The 13,562-nt window shown below is 35.7% G+C and overlaps 1 protein-coding gene and 1 long non-coding RNA gene across 2 annotated transcripts; one reads left to right on the top strand and one right to left on the bottom strand.

The window, feature by feature from the left end:
- Positions 1–1,611: 1,611 nt before the first annotated feature.
- On the bottom strand, positions 1,612–1,962 carry LOC110281332 (NDR1/HIN1-like protein 10). Its single transcript, XM_052261830.1, has one exon. The coding sequence runs from the start codon at positions 1,960–1,962 to the stop codon at positions 1,612–1,614; it is 351 nt and encodes a 116-aa protein (XP_052117790.1).
- Positions 1,963–7,551: 5,589 nt separating this feature from the next.
- LOC107490614 (uncharacterized) lies at positions 7,552–10,663 on the top strand. The gene is made up of 3 exons (XR_001592426.3): positions 7,552–8,208; positions 8,336–8,481; positions 10,465–10,663. It is a non-coding gene; the product is annotated as an uncharacterized LOC107490614 (long non-coding RNA).
- The last annotated feature ends 2,899 nt before the right edge of the window (positions 10,664–13,562 follow it).

Raw genomic sequence — 13,562 nt, 5'->3', positions numbered from 1 at the left:
TATTAAGTGTGATTTTTTTGTTAGAACTGTTATATTAATAAAAATAATTAATTTTAAAATTTATTATTTTAAAATGATCTAAATACATTAATCTTATTAGATTATTTAAACTCTTTTTATTATATATTATATATATTTTCTTATTTAAAATATGTATAATAAGAAACTACATTTTATAATATTATATAAAAGAAAAAAATTAAAAGATTCATTTTTACTAATAAAATTATAATTATATACAATTATATTATGTATATATTAAAATTAGTTATCAAAATCAGTCACAGTATAAAATATATATTGAAATATAAATACATACTAAAAATAAATTAAATTATACATATATTTATATATAAATATATTAGTGGCTAATTTTAATGTGCGAATAATATTTTTGTTATATATATATATATAGTACCATCACAAGAGAAGTACAATGAATATATTTACATTCTAAGTATTTTAATCTTAGATATGTATATTATATTTATGGATGAATTATTAATTTAATTTGTCGCCAAATTCAAAGAAGTATATTATATAAATTATTTTTATGCATGTCTCTTTTATACAATTTTTTGTTGTTGATATTAAAAATAATTAATAAGAAGTGGAAAAAAATAAATTTTTATATCATAAAACAATATATACATATATATACACACGAAAGAAATAAAAGAAAAAATAATGCATACAAATTAGAAGAACTCAACAACAAATTTCATTTAATTAAATGAAATAGAATAATACAACTCGATGAGAAAATCAAAGTGATACATATATGACACGAGGTAGGGTGTACATGGGTCGGGCCACATCGGGTTTGGCTTAACCTAGACCCGACCCGAAATATAAAACGGGCCTAATGTTTGGACTCTAATCCGATCCTAAACCCGATGAAATCTACGCACATTCGGGCTGGGTGAAAATCGGGTAAAAACCAGGTAAAAACCGGGTCTTTAACATGTAAAAATCACCTAATCTCCAACCTTTATTTCACAATTCACATAGTAAAATTCACTTAAAAAAATATAACAAGACCCAACCCTTCTCTAAAATTAAAGCATAACCATAATCAATACTAATATTGTCTAACATCAAATATTTAAATCAATACAAATAACACAATATTATGCATTAGTGTAAAGTCTTATGCATTTTAAACATAAAACATTAACTTATAATCTTATAAATGACTAATAACACAAAATATTAAGGTTTACAATATTTAAATTCCACATAAGAATAGCCATCATCCAACATAAAATATTAATTGTGTATGATGACCGGGCCATCATGCTGAGTTCGGGTGACTCGAGCTATGGCTCGGACCCGACCCGAAATAATGATCGGGTCTATCTTTGAGACCCTTGCCCGACCCTAGACCCGATGAAATCACACTAAATTAGCCCCTAAGTATTCGGGTCCAGACCGGGTCTTCGGGTCGGGCTAGGCCATGTACACCCCTAACACGAGGATTTCTATTTTCATTTTTGCTTTTCTACTTATCCTACATATGGCATTATTCGTATATACTTATATTTATTTATTTATGCCATATATAATTGCAAATTCACATTCAAATACTCAAAATTTATATTTAATACGGGGCTATCCCTCATCATCCCAATCCTGAAAGAAATAAGGACTACTGCACCTTCTAACATTAAATGTTGCCACTGGTTTACCATTCGAAATCAAAGGAACCCTGAGCCGGCGACACTTAACAAACTGCGAATTGAACCGGCTGCTATTGAACCTCCCAAACTTAGCCCTTATCGTAACATCCAAATCGACGGCCAAGTCATTGAAAATGCCCACACTCCTCTCCATGTTGTACTCAACAATTTGCTTTGGCCCGAGTCGAATCGAGCTTTGTCCTTCAAACACGGCTTCTTGAAGGAGGGTCGTGTTCTTGTGACCTTGATCAAATGGCGCCAAGTTGACGGCAACGAAATTCATGTCTTTGTACCACGCGTATGCGGTGATCCTCCTATAGTACACCACTACGTTGTTGTTAGGGTTTCTTGCTGTGATTTTGACTTTGAATTTGTAGTTCAATATGGTGTTGTTGTTGGTGAGATTGAATTGAGTAAGGGAAGCATTGGTTACTTGGAATTTGACACTTGATGGAGATATGATTATCCAAAATAGGAATATTGATATAATGAAGCACAAGAATAAGGTGAAGAGTGTGACGAAGATGCAGCAAAAACTGCACCTAAATGATCTCAAACACATGATGATGATGGTGATTTGTGATAGCTAATAACTATGATTGATAATTAATGATGAAGGTGGTGCAACATTTTAGTGGATATATATTTGTAGAATGTACCTCCTTAGCTTATGATTATATGTGTTTAATATGGTGTGTAATTTCTTGAGATTTTTCTAGGGGATTTCCTCGTAATAATGTTACAAAGCATATAGATGAAGCGTTGACTTTTGATAACTGAGTAAGGAACTCTTATTTTCAATGGGTTTGTCCATCAAGAAAGCTCTGCTCAAAGTGGAATAAGAGTATGAATAGTTAGACTTAGTCATAGTTAAATATTTATATAAAATTAGTATAAGTAGATAGAAAAATTCTATGATACTGATAGTGTAAATCGTCATGTGATGCTGACTGTAGGTGTCATATAATAAGAAGAATACGTGTCTGTAAGATGGTTAGATTGTGATACTGAAAGTAGGTGTCACACAATGAGAATAACATGTGTATGTACGATGGTTGGGTTGAGTATTGTTTATTCATTTGTTGTGATGGAGGATCATGATTCCCGCTTGAGCTTAGTGTCCATATATATTTTTTTTTTTTGGTCATTACACTACTCACACACCCATATTTTGAGATTTTCTTAAACCTTATCCCAGTATCAGTATCAGCTGGGATTTGAATTTGGTGCAGCTTGATTAAGAGGTAATATGATTGCCACTTGGTGTCCATATTTGTTTAAGGAATTGTGTAATGAAAAAGAATTGGGTTCTAGAAAAAGTGTGGTTGTTGGGTCTTTTTTTGTAGAGATGGACCAAATTGTGTTAAGATAATAATAATTGGGTCTCGTTGAAAGCTAGAGTAATATCAAAGTACATTGTGCCAAAAATATGCCAAGAAAAAAATGATCATTTTAAACAAAAAAAAAAAGAAAAGAAATGACCATTTAAAAAAAAGAAACGAAGAGGAAACTCATTTTCAATCGTTGGTTTAAGGTCGTCGTCACTGAGAAGTAGTGCGTGCAGCATCGTTGGTGTGAACACTACAAGAAAAAAGGCTTATCGGCACACTTTTTTCTTGCCACGCTTTTAAAGCATGGCCAAAAGTAGTCAATAGCCACGCTTTTATGAGGGTGCCAGCTAATTTGTGATTTGACCACGTTTTTTTCCACGCTTAAAAAGCGTGGCCATAGAGAGAAACTGGCACGCTTTTACGAGGGTGGCGACTAATTTGTGCTTTGGCCACGCTTTTTTTTGCCACCCTTTAAAAGCGTAGCCATAGAGAGAAACCAGCACGCTTTAAAGGCGTGACTAATTTGTCTTCTAACAATGACATTTTTAAAGCGTGCCAATATGCTGTGTTTAATTAGGCACCCTACAAAAAAGCATATCGATATAATTCACCTCAAAATTTGATTTTCCACCCTTTTTTTTCACACTTAAACTTGTTTCAAACTTTTTTCTAAGTTAACTTTTAACCTAGCTGGAAGTGATAACATCTCATACATTTCACTGTTATTCCCAAATTTACTTTTAACCTAGAAGCAAGCTGCTGTTGCACCCAGCAAGCCGTTGCACCACCCTTCATCTAACCCTCACACCCAGCCCCTTCATCTAACCCTCACACACAACCTTCTCTCTGTCGCACCTAAATCCTAAATCACTTTCTCATTCACCACTCTCATCACTCTTCACTTTTGTATTCTCCTTCTGCCGTTCGCGATTGACTACGTCTGGAGCTCTACAGTCTTCATTTCATTGCCTCGAGCCATGCTTAAAAAGTGTGGCCATATCTTCATCTATCGGCACGCTTTAAAAGTATAGCCAACACAAATATTTTGGGCACGCTTCAAAAGCGTGACAAAAAAGAAAGCGTGCCGATAGATCCACAAAAGCATGGCGATAGAGCAATCGGCACGCTTGAGGATGTGACCCTTTCAAAAGCGTGCCGGTAGCTCAAAAGCGTGGCAAAAAGCTGTCGGCACCCTTTTTAGCACTTTTCGGCACGCTTTAAAAGCGTGGCAGAAAACTTATTTTCTTGTTGTGGAAGCATCTTCAACAGTTTGATTCCAATAGATGAGCGTCGAGAAGCAGTCGAACACAACATCGGGAAGCAGGCCAACGTGACTTTGAGGCTGGTGACGGTCGTCTCCGGTGAAAGATAGAGAGATGGTTGGGACTGAGAGGATCTGCCGTAACCTAATTAAAAGGGAAGATGGTGTAGTTTTTATTTTGTACGTGCTTGCAACACTATGTTTTTCTCTACTTGTATCTCCAGCTTGATAACTTCCCAGATGAGTTGCAGTATGCTTATTTCTTTTAAGATTTGAATCATTCTATAACATGAATAGTCCATAATTCAAAGTACAAACATCTAAATCTACTGAGAAGTGAGGAGATTGCCCCCACCAAAAATAAGAAATCCAAGCAATTTTGACAAAGGAATAATAAATGCCTGAGATTTATCAAAAAGAACAAAAAAAAATAAATGAATGTAACAAAATCAACATCATATTCAAGCACAGTGCACGTTACAAATCACAAAATGCTCATATCTAAGCTACTGAAATCACTAAAGACAAGTGGTCAATGGCCATTCCAACGATCTGAAGTTTCTAAAAGCTTAAAACAAAACAAAACAAAACGGAGAATCTGCAAAGCTTTGATGTATGGAACAAATTGAATGAAAAGAATCTGAGATCAAACCTTGTGTATCTTAATAGTGCTTCTTAATTAAAAGGCAGCAACAAAAATTAAAAAGTGAGTTAAATCAAATTATTAATTGTGCATCTTAATTAAATGCATGAACAAATCACATTTTAAGAACTACAATAAAACATCAATTGATCAACAATTAAATAGATAAAAAATAAAGTACTTTAACTCGTTGAACAAATGACTGACTAAGGAACTCTTATTTTCAATGGGTTTGCCCATCAAGAAAGCTCTGCTCAAAGTGGAACAAGAGTATGAATAGTTAGACTTAGTCATAGTTAAATATTTATATAAAACTAGTATAAATAGATAGTAAAATGGTATGATGCTAACAGTGTAAATCGTCATGTGATGTTGACAGTAGGTACCAGACTATGAGAATAATACGTGTCTATAAGATGGTTGGGTTGTGATGCTGAAGGTAACTATCACACAATGAGAATAATACGTGTCTATAAGAATCTTGGGTTGAGAGTCATTTATTCATCTGTTGTAATTGAGGATCATGATTCTCGTTTGAGCTTAGTGTCCATATTTTTTTTGGGGTCATTACACTATTCACACATCCACATTTTGAGATTTTCTTAAACCTCATCCCAGTATCAGTATCAGTATCAGCAGGGGTTTGAATTTGGTGCAGCTTTATTAAGGGGCAATATAATTGCCACTTGGTGTCTATATTTGTTTAAGGAATTGTGTGATGAAAAAGAATTGGACTCCAAAAAAAGTGTGGTTGTTGGGCTTTTTTTTTTGTCTGATAGAGACGGACGAAATTGTGTTAAGATAATGGTAATTAGGTCTCGTTGAAAGATAGAGTAATATTAAAGTATATTGTGCCAAAAATATGCCAAAAAAAGAAATGGTCATTTTAAACAAAAAAGAAAAAAAAGAAATGACCATTTAAAAAAAAGAAAAAAGAAAAGAAGAGGAAACTCATTTTCAATCGTTGGTTTAGGGTTGTCGTCACTGAGAAGTAGTGCGTGCAGCATCGTTGCGTGAACCATCTTCAACAGGTCAATTCCAATAGACAAGCGTCGAGAAGCAGTCAAACTCAACATTGCGAAGCGGATCAACGTGACTTTAAGGCTGGTAACTAGCGATGGTCGTCTCCGGTGAGAGATAAAGAGAAGGTTGGGACTGAGAGGATCTGTCGTAACCTAATTAAAAGGGTTAAGTACTTTTTTTGTCCCTAAGGTCCTGGGTGAAAATCAAAATCATTCCTCGACCTTTTTTGTTATTAAAATCATCCCCAATGCTCAGAAATGCTTTAAAATCATCCTCCCCTCCATTAAACAAAATTTAATGACACTTTTGCCCCCTGAAGCCTTTAACACTTCATTTTTATTCCCGTGAAAGGGCTTCATTTTTTTATTAACGTTACACACTTGGAAACTGATCTTTCACCTTTAATGATGCCTTAACAGAGGTTCGTGGTCGCCTGAGGAGTAGCGTTACTGCATTTGGATTGCGTGGGCAAGAGTGTGAGAGGAGGTTGTTCTCGTGTAGTCATCTCGAATCAGGTATGTATTCACCATTTATTTCGGTTTTGTGGAGCATGAACTTAATAATGTGTGATGGGTTTTGGTGGTTTACAAAAATTGATAGGGTGTGATTTATAGTTTTTAGTGTTTTCGTTTTAGGGGATGGAAACCTTTAACCTGATTGTCTACCATGGGGTCGATTTGGATATGACAATGGGGCATTAGAGTATTTAGGGGGACAAAGGATATTGATCGAAGATGTTGAGAGTGATTACTGGTCTGTATTTGAGGCATATGCTGAGGTGCGACAGTTTAGGTACACAAAGGAAAACATTTCAACTTTGTGGTATAAGGACCCAAATTCTGAATAGTTAAAGAAGGATCTGAGGTTATTTGCTGGTGACAGAGATGCACTTGAGATGTGTAGAATGGTGGAGCTGAGGAGTCATGTTGAGCTTTTTGTGGTGCATAAGGTTGAGGATGCTGAAGGATTTCCTGAAGTAGGGTTTATTGATGTTGGAGAACAGGGTGAACAGGGCCGAACAGAAGAAAATACTAGGAATAAGTTGGTGATTTTTTAGGGTGAACAAGGTCAACAGGTGGAAAGGGACAATGCATAGCAGGTTAATGAAGGAGATAAATTGAACCCAGATGTTGTTAAGTTAAGAAATTAACTAAATTAATTTGATGATGACAAACATTATTTTTAGTGGGTTAAACACCCAATTAGTTTTTTAATTGAATTTGATAAGTGTTGCAGGCCAAAGAAAAACAAAATAGCAGCCCAATAGGATGGAAAATAAAACCAAAGCTGGTGGGCTACAAAACACTAATAGTTCGAAGGTGATGAATAGAAAACAAATTGGCTGAATGGTAAGTGAATATGATCCAAGCCCAAAGCATTTCTCTTGTAAGACCCATAATTTTTTAAAAAATCTTATTATGAGCTTAATTCAATTTATCTATTTATTAAAGACTTTAATTTCAGAACTTATTTTATTAAAGATAATTAAACCTAATTTGATTTAGAATTTACCAAATCCCAATTTAACCAAAATATTCTTAATTTTAAATTTGTCTCAAATCAAACCCTAACCCTAAATTTCTAAATTGACTCAAAAACCCTAAATTCCCAAATTTGGAACGTTAACCCTAACCTCCCTCAACATACTCAGCCGTACCCCCACCCACTTTCTCCCTAAACACACACACACGCTTTTCCCCTTTCTCAAACACAACGCAGCAATAGTAGGAAAGAAACAAAGAAAAGAGAACCAGAGAAAAAAGGAACAGAGCTGCGATCAGAAGAGAGGATGAGCCACATTGCTGCCGTCGTCCAGCTCATCGCCTCCGTCGCGTCTTCCCTGCGCCGTCATTCACGTTCATTGTTGTCCAGCCGTTCGTTGCCGTTGAGGAGAAGCTGCCGTCGTCGCTGTTTTGAAGGGAGCCGTAGTCATCGCCGTCGAGCATGAAGGGTGTTGGAGAGAGAGAGCTCGCGTCCGAGACTGAAGAGGAGACGTGGTCTGCGCTGCTTTCTTTATCACGATTGGTCCGCCACTGCCACTGCTAGGGTTCGTCACCAAACCACCGTGCCGCCGTAGCTATCTCCAGGAAGGTCGTTGGAGCTTGCTGAGGATATTGTTCTGGTTCTGAAGCAATTCATCCATGTCAGTGCTCATTTTTATCCCCTGTTCTGCCTTTGCCTCTGGGTTCTGTGAGTTTCCAGAGCCCTCTGCCACCGGGGACCAATATTCAAGCTGCCCAGGAAACCATCATTAGAACCACTACTGTTTTGGTAAGCTCTGCCCTGTCCCTGCTTCCTTGTTCTACCAATTTGTATCTACTTTGAAGTTTGTCACTGAAACTGTTTGTATTGGATAAAGTGATTATTGTAAATTACCTTGCCGCCTCCATTACTGAAGGTAGCTGCCGGCTCTATTTGGAGACTGCTGCTAAGTCACCATCGAAGCTAAGAACAGGTTCTGGGATCTGATGGAGCACCGCTACTGCTGTGGATTCGTAATATTGGGTTTGCCGCATCTAAATTCTTCAATTACGACTAATTAAGGTGGGGATTATTTTAAAGTTAAAATGTTTTGGAGTTGAATACCTGATGAGTTTAGTAAATTAATGCAAATGAATTAATGTTGTGATTGAAATGAGTTTTCTGCTGTGATTGAAGTTGTGGCTGAAATGAGTATTGATTTATCATTCTTTGAAATTTCAGGCAAAATGATTAGATATATTGATTTTGAACTTTTGATTGAAATTGGTTCTTATTGATTTTGAATGATAAATTTGGAAATATCAATTTGAAAAGTTGGTTTTGACTGAGTTGAGGTTAAAAAGAGGGGACCCGTGATGGGTGGCAAATTATAGTTTTTAGGGGAGGTGTTGTCGAAATTTTTCTAAAAATTTGAAGAAGTTTTGGTTGTGATTTTGAAAATGATTTTGATTTAAGTAACTTTAATAAAAGAAGTATATTTTGAATACTTTTAAAGATTATTAAAGATAATCGGATTCTTATGATTTTATTAACCTTGTAATTTTAAACTTACTTGATTTTTAATAATGAGAGGAGATTTGATTAACTAACTAAAGACTTAAAAACAGTAAAATTAAGTATAAGTTCAAGGGTTCGAGAATAGGAAAGTGAGTTTAAGGTTATTAACAAAATTGAACATAAGAGTTCTCTTAAAAACAGTAAAATTAAGTATAAGTTCAAGGGTTCGAGAATAGGAAAGTGAGTTTAAGGTTATTAACAAAATTGAACATAAGAGTTAAGAGGAAGAAGGTTATTTTAAAGAATATGATGAAAACTGTGTGGTATTGATTTTGAGATAAGTTTAGTGAGTTATTTGGAGATTATATTTGAAATTGATATGTGATTTAGTGACAATTGGTTTTGGTTGAGGTCCGATGATGATATCGAGGTTGAGAGAGGATAATGATTAAGTATGATTGAGGTATGGTGATAATTCTGGTTAATTATAGTGTTGTGGGGTGATGATTGTGATTGATGACAATGGTTATGTTATTGATGACAATATTTGTGATGAATGAAACATGATTAAGAATGATGTGGATGTTGATGAATTATGATTGAACTATTCATATGGCTTATTTATTTGAATTATCTAAGATACGAGTTTTCTTGGGTAAAGAGCCATGGCTTGCCATCACGTGTTCCAAGTTGAGACTCGATACTCTGTTGATCCTGCGATGTAAGAGTGACCGGACACATATAAATTCTCGGGAATGGTACCCCCATTAAGTGATTTTATATATATATGAGAAAAAGCTATGCATAGACTCATGGGGATGCGCGTTGGGGGACAGTCCAATGGTTTAGCAAACCGGACTTGTGGGTTGGCTTGATAACCGACAGATGAGACTCATCAGCCATAGGGCAGGCATGCATCATTTGTATTTGTGTGTATTGTTTGGGTGTGAATCTTATTTATGGGTTTGCCAAATTGAATAATTGCATCTATCTGCTAATTAACCTAATTGCTCTATCCGTACTCTCTAATTGTGTATGCCTTAATTTGTCTTGTCTATGTTTGACAACTGAGAGGTCCTTCATACTGGCGATGGTGACACTGAGGTTTTACTTGATATTGATAATGAGATGTTTGCTGAAAATTGAGTTTAATACTGAATTGCTGAGTTATATGCTGATAGACTGTGGTAATGGAAAGAGATAGGTTGAACGGAGTGTTGGATAAAAGTTTGAGAATGTATGTTGTAGCTATACCCGGTTTCAGATTTGAATGGAGTAGGTTATCGGGTAGGAAGCCTTTTTAATACGCTTGTGGTCCTTTTCAATTATAAACTATTCACCGTACTATTTTGTAAACTAAAGAAGTTTCTTTACGGCTTTTCAAAGTAACACTTTCCATAAAGCATTTTTAAAAAGGTTATTTCAAGGATAAACTATTTTTAAAATGAAACTAATTCTATTTGCAAGTATTTCTTTGCTTTGATGGTATTCCTGTCTCAACTAAGAACGTGTGGTTTGTTCTCACCCTTATATCTTCCACCATTTCAGTGACACAGGTTCGAAGACTCAGTTTGAAGTTGTGGGCGATTATTGACTTTACTTACAAGTTAAGTTACTTTCGTAGAGTTCCCTCGCTTGTTGCTTAAAATTTTTTATTTTATACAGAGGGATAGGTATTGTATTTGAGCTTTGCTTTGATTTACTTGTATAAGATTTATTATTATTAGTAATTATGTGATTATCATTACTTCGTGATGTGTGATATATGATTTTTAAATGAGTTGGAAATAATTTTCTAGCATTTTATTAAAGATTGAAACGCGATATCGAACTAAAGGCTCAATATTAAATAGTTAATAAGGAAAACATGTTAGTAACGCCTTACTTTTGGTATGATCATGTCGTATTGGAAGTTGAGTCGTTACACCTCTCAAGTTGTTCTCTCCAAAGTGTTGGTTCCAAAGCAACGTTCACTTTTTCTCTTCGGTCAGAACTCAGAAAAGAAAGAGAGAGAGCTTCGTTCCTAAGTATTCACCAAAGAAGAAAGAAAGAGAAGGGTTAAGCATAAAAGTTGAGGTCTAATCATCCACATCAAATCATATCAAGATAAGTCAGAAGCTATAGGTGATTTATTTCCTTCTACATGCATTTTATTTTTTTCTCTTCATCTCCAACTTTCTGCCAATCCAATTTGGGATACATGAAAAAGGTGATCTCTGATAATTACTGCTGTGAATCAATGGCCAAGATTTTTTCTTGGGGACTAAGTAGTATCTCAAGGGTTTAGATCCGGGTTCACCGGTCAAAAAAGAAAGTCAGAACCAAAGTTCCTAATTTGAGGATTAATGGAAGAAAGTGAAAAAGTAAGTTGGTGAAGCACACAACTCGAGGGTTGACTTGGAAGAGTGCAACTAAGCAACATGCAAGAAGAGAAAACCAGCATTTGAGGTTCATGTTTTGAGAAGAGTTCTCTGAAGAAATTCATCAACTTGAACAGTGCTTCTTAGTCAAATGAGCATTTCGCCAGAATGAGGAACTAAATTAGAGGCAAGCAAATCTGGTTAATCACATAGTAAAAAGGCTGTTGAAGTATTAATCTCTTTCATGTTTTACAGATTGTAATTTTCTTTTTAATGTTTATCTTTCTGTAATTTCTTGAGGTAAAAGGCAGAATGAGAGAGCTCAAGTAACAGTGTAAGAATGGAAAAAGACAGAGAAATACACTTGAGTGAAAAGCCTAGAGTGATTTCAGATTTCTTTAGGTTGATTATGTGTCTTGTATCTTGTACCAATGAGGTACTCCTTTCTTAGTTGGGTGAGCATTAAGAGTGAAGAGTTACGTATTAATATAACCAAGTCAAGTTAAGTTAGAACTTGAGAGTGAAAGAATTATGTCAATCTTGTGGAATTGGTATATGTAATACTTTAATTATAGTGGAAATTTCACCACTGTTGTGGTAGAGACTGGATGTAGGTTGCATTGCACAAGGCAACTGAACTAGGATACATGATGGTGCCAGCTTCTCTCTTCCCTACTTTGTTCTGTTTTCTGATATTCATGAGACAAAACTAAATTGTCTCATAAATTTTTTGTTGCCGAGTTCAAAAAGATTCAGACTGAAACTTTGTATTAAAAGGTTATCTAATTAAAGTAAAAGAAGGTCATAGATTAAACCCTTCTTCTCTAAGTCTTCTACAACCTTCAGATATGGAGTATGAAAATGCACAGGTTGAATCGAATAGTGATGATGATAGCGATGATGCGGAGTTTATTCCATCTGATGTTGAGGTTGATAGTGCAGATGATGTTCATTTTTATAGATAGTGAAGAGGAGTACGATGATGAGAGTGGGTTTGAGGAACTGAGAGGTACTACGGATGGTGATAGGGTTGATAAAGGCAAAGGGGTTGTGAATGGTGATTTTAGTGATGAGGAAGGGTTCAATAGTGATGAAGTGGATTTGGATTATGAAGTTGGTGGTGGTTCAGATAAAGAGGACAGCCAAGATGATGATAACGATGAAGTTACTCGATATCCGATTCATAAAGATGTTAAAGACATGACGAGTTATAAATGGGAGGTTGGAACTGTATATGCTTCAAGGGAGGAATTCAAAGACACTGTAATAGCGTATGTAGTGCAAACAAGAAGGGGACTTGATGAGCGGATAATTTATACGCTTTTTGGCATTATTTTTAAGTAGTTTTTAGTGTGTTTTAGTTACTTTTTAGTATATTTTTATTAGTTTTTATGCAAAAATTACATTTCTAAACTTTACTATGAGTTTGTGTGTTTTTCTGTGATTTCAGGTATTTTCTGGCTGAAATTGAGGGACCTGAGCAAAAATCTAATTCAGAGGCTGAGAAAGGACTGCAGATGCTATTGGATTCTGACCCTCCTGCACTCGAAGTGGATTTTCTAGAGTTACAGAAGCCCAATTGGCGCGCTCTTAATTGCGTTGGAAAGTAGACATCTTGGGCTTTCCAGCAATGTGTAATAGTCCATACTTTTCCCGAGATTTAAACGCCCAAACTAGCACCCAAGCTGGCGTTTAACTCCAAGAAGAGCCTATGCACGTGAAAGCTTCAATGCTTAGCCCAAGCACACACCAAGTGGGCCCTGAAAGTGGATTTCTGCACTATCTGCACTTAGTTACTCATTTTCTGTAAAACTAGTTTACTAGTTTAGTATAAATAGCACTTTTTACTATTGTATTCAGATCTTTGGACGACTTTTTGATCCTTTGATCAGGTCTTCTTCCCTTGTTTTTGAATTCTTATGCCATTTGGGAGGCTGGCCATTCGGCCATGCTTAGACCTTTTGTTCTTATGTATTTTTAACGGTGGAGTTTCTACACCTCATAGATTAAGGTGAGGAGCTCTGTTGTTCCTCATGAATTAATGCAAGTACTATTGTTTTTCTTTCAATTCACGCCTACTTCTTCTCCAGGATATACTCTCGTACTTAATTCAGTTAAGTCAGATTGAAGGGGTGATCCGTGACAATCACCCACTATCTTCAGTACTCGCTTAGCCAAGATCCGCGTGCCTGACAACCACAAGCGGTCTACATGATGTTCAACATAGTCATTGGACGCCAGCTGGAGTATATTCTCTTGGGTCTTTGATCCATGCATTTGACTAGC

This window comes from Arachis duranensis, chromosome 5, assembly GCF_000817695.3.
Source record: "Arachis duranensis cultivar V14167 chromosome 5, aradu.V14167.gnm2.J7QH, whole genome shotgun sequence".
Taxonomy (NCBI): Eukaryota; Viridiplantae; Streptophyta; class Magnoliopsida; order Fabales; family Fabaceae; genus Arachis; species Arachis duranensis.
The sequence above is the reverse complement of the archived record's forward strand: the minus strand, read 5'-3'. Positions and strand labels throughout refer to the sequence as shown.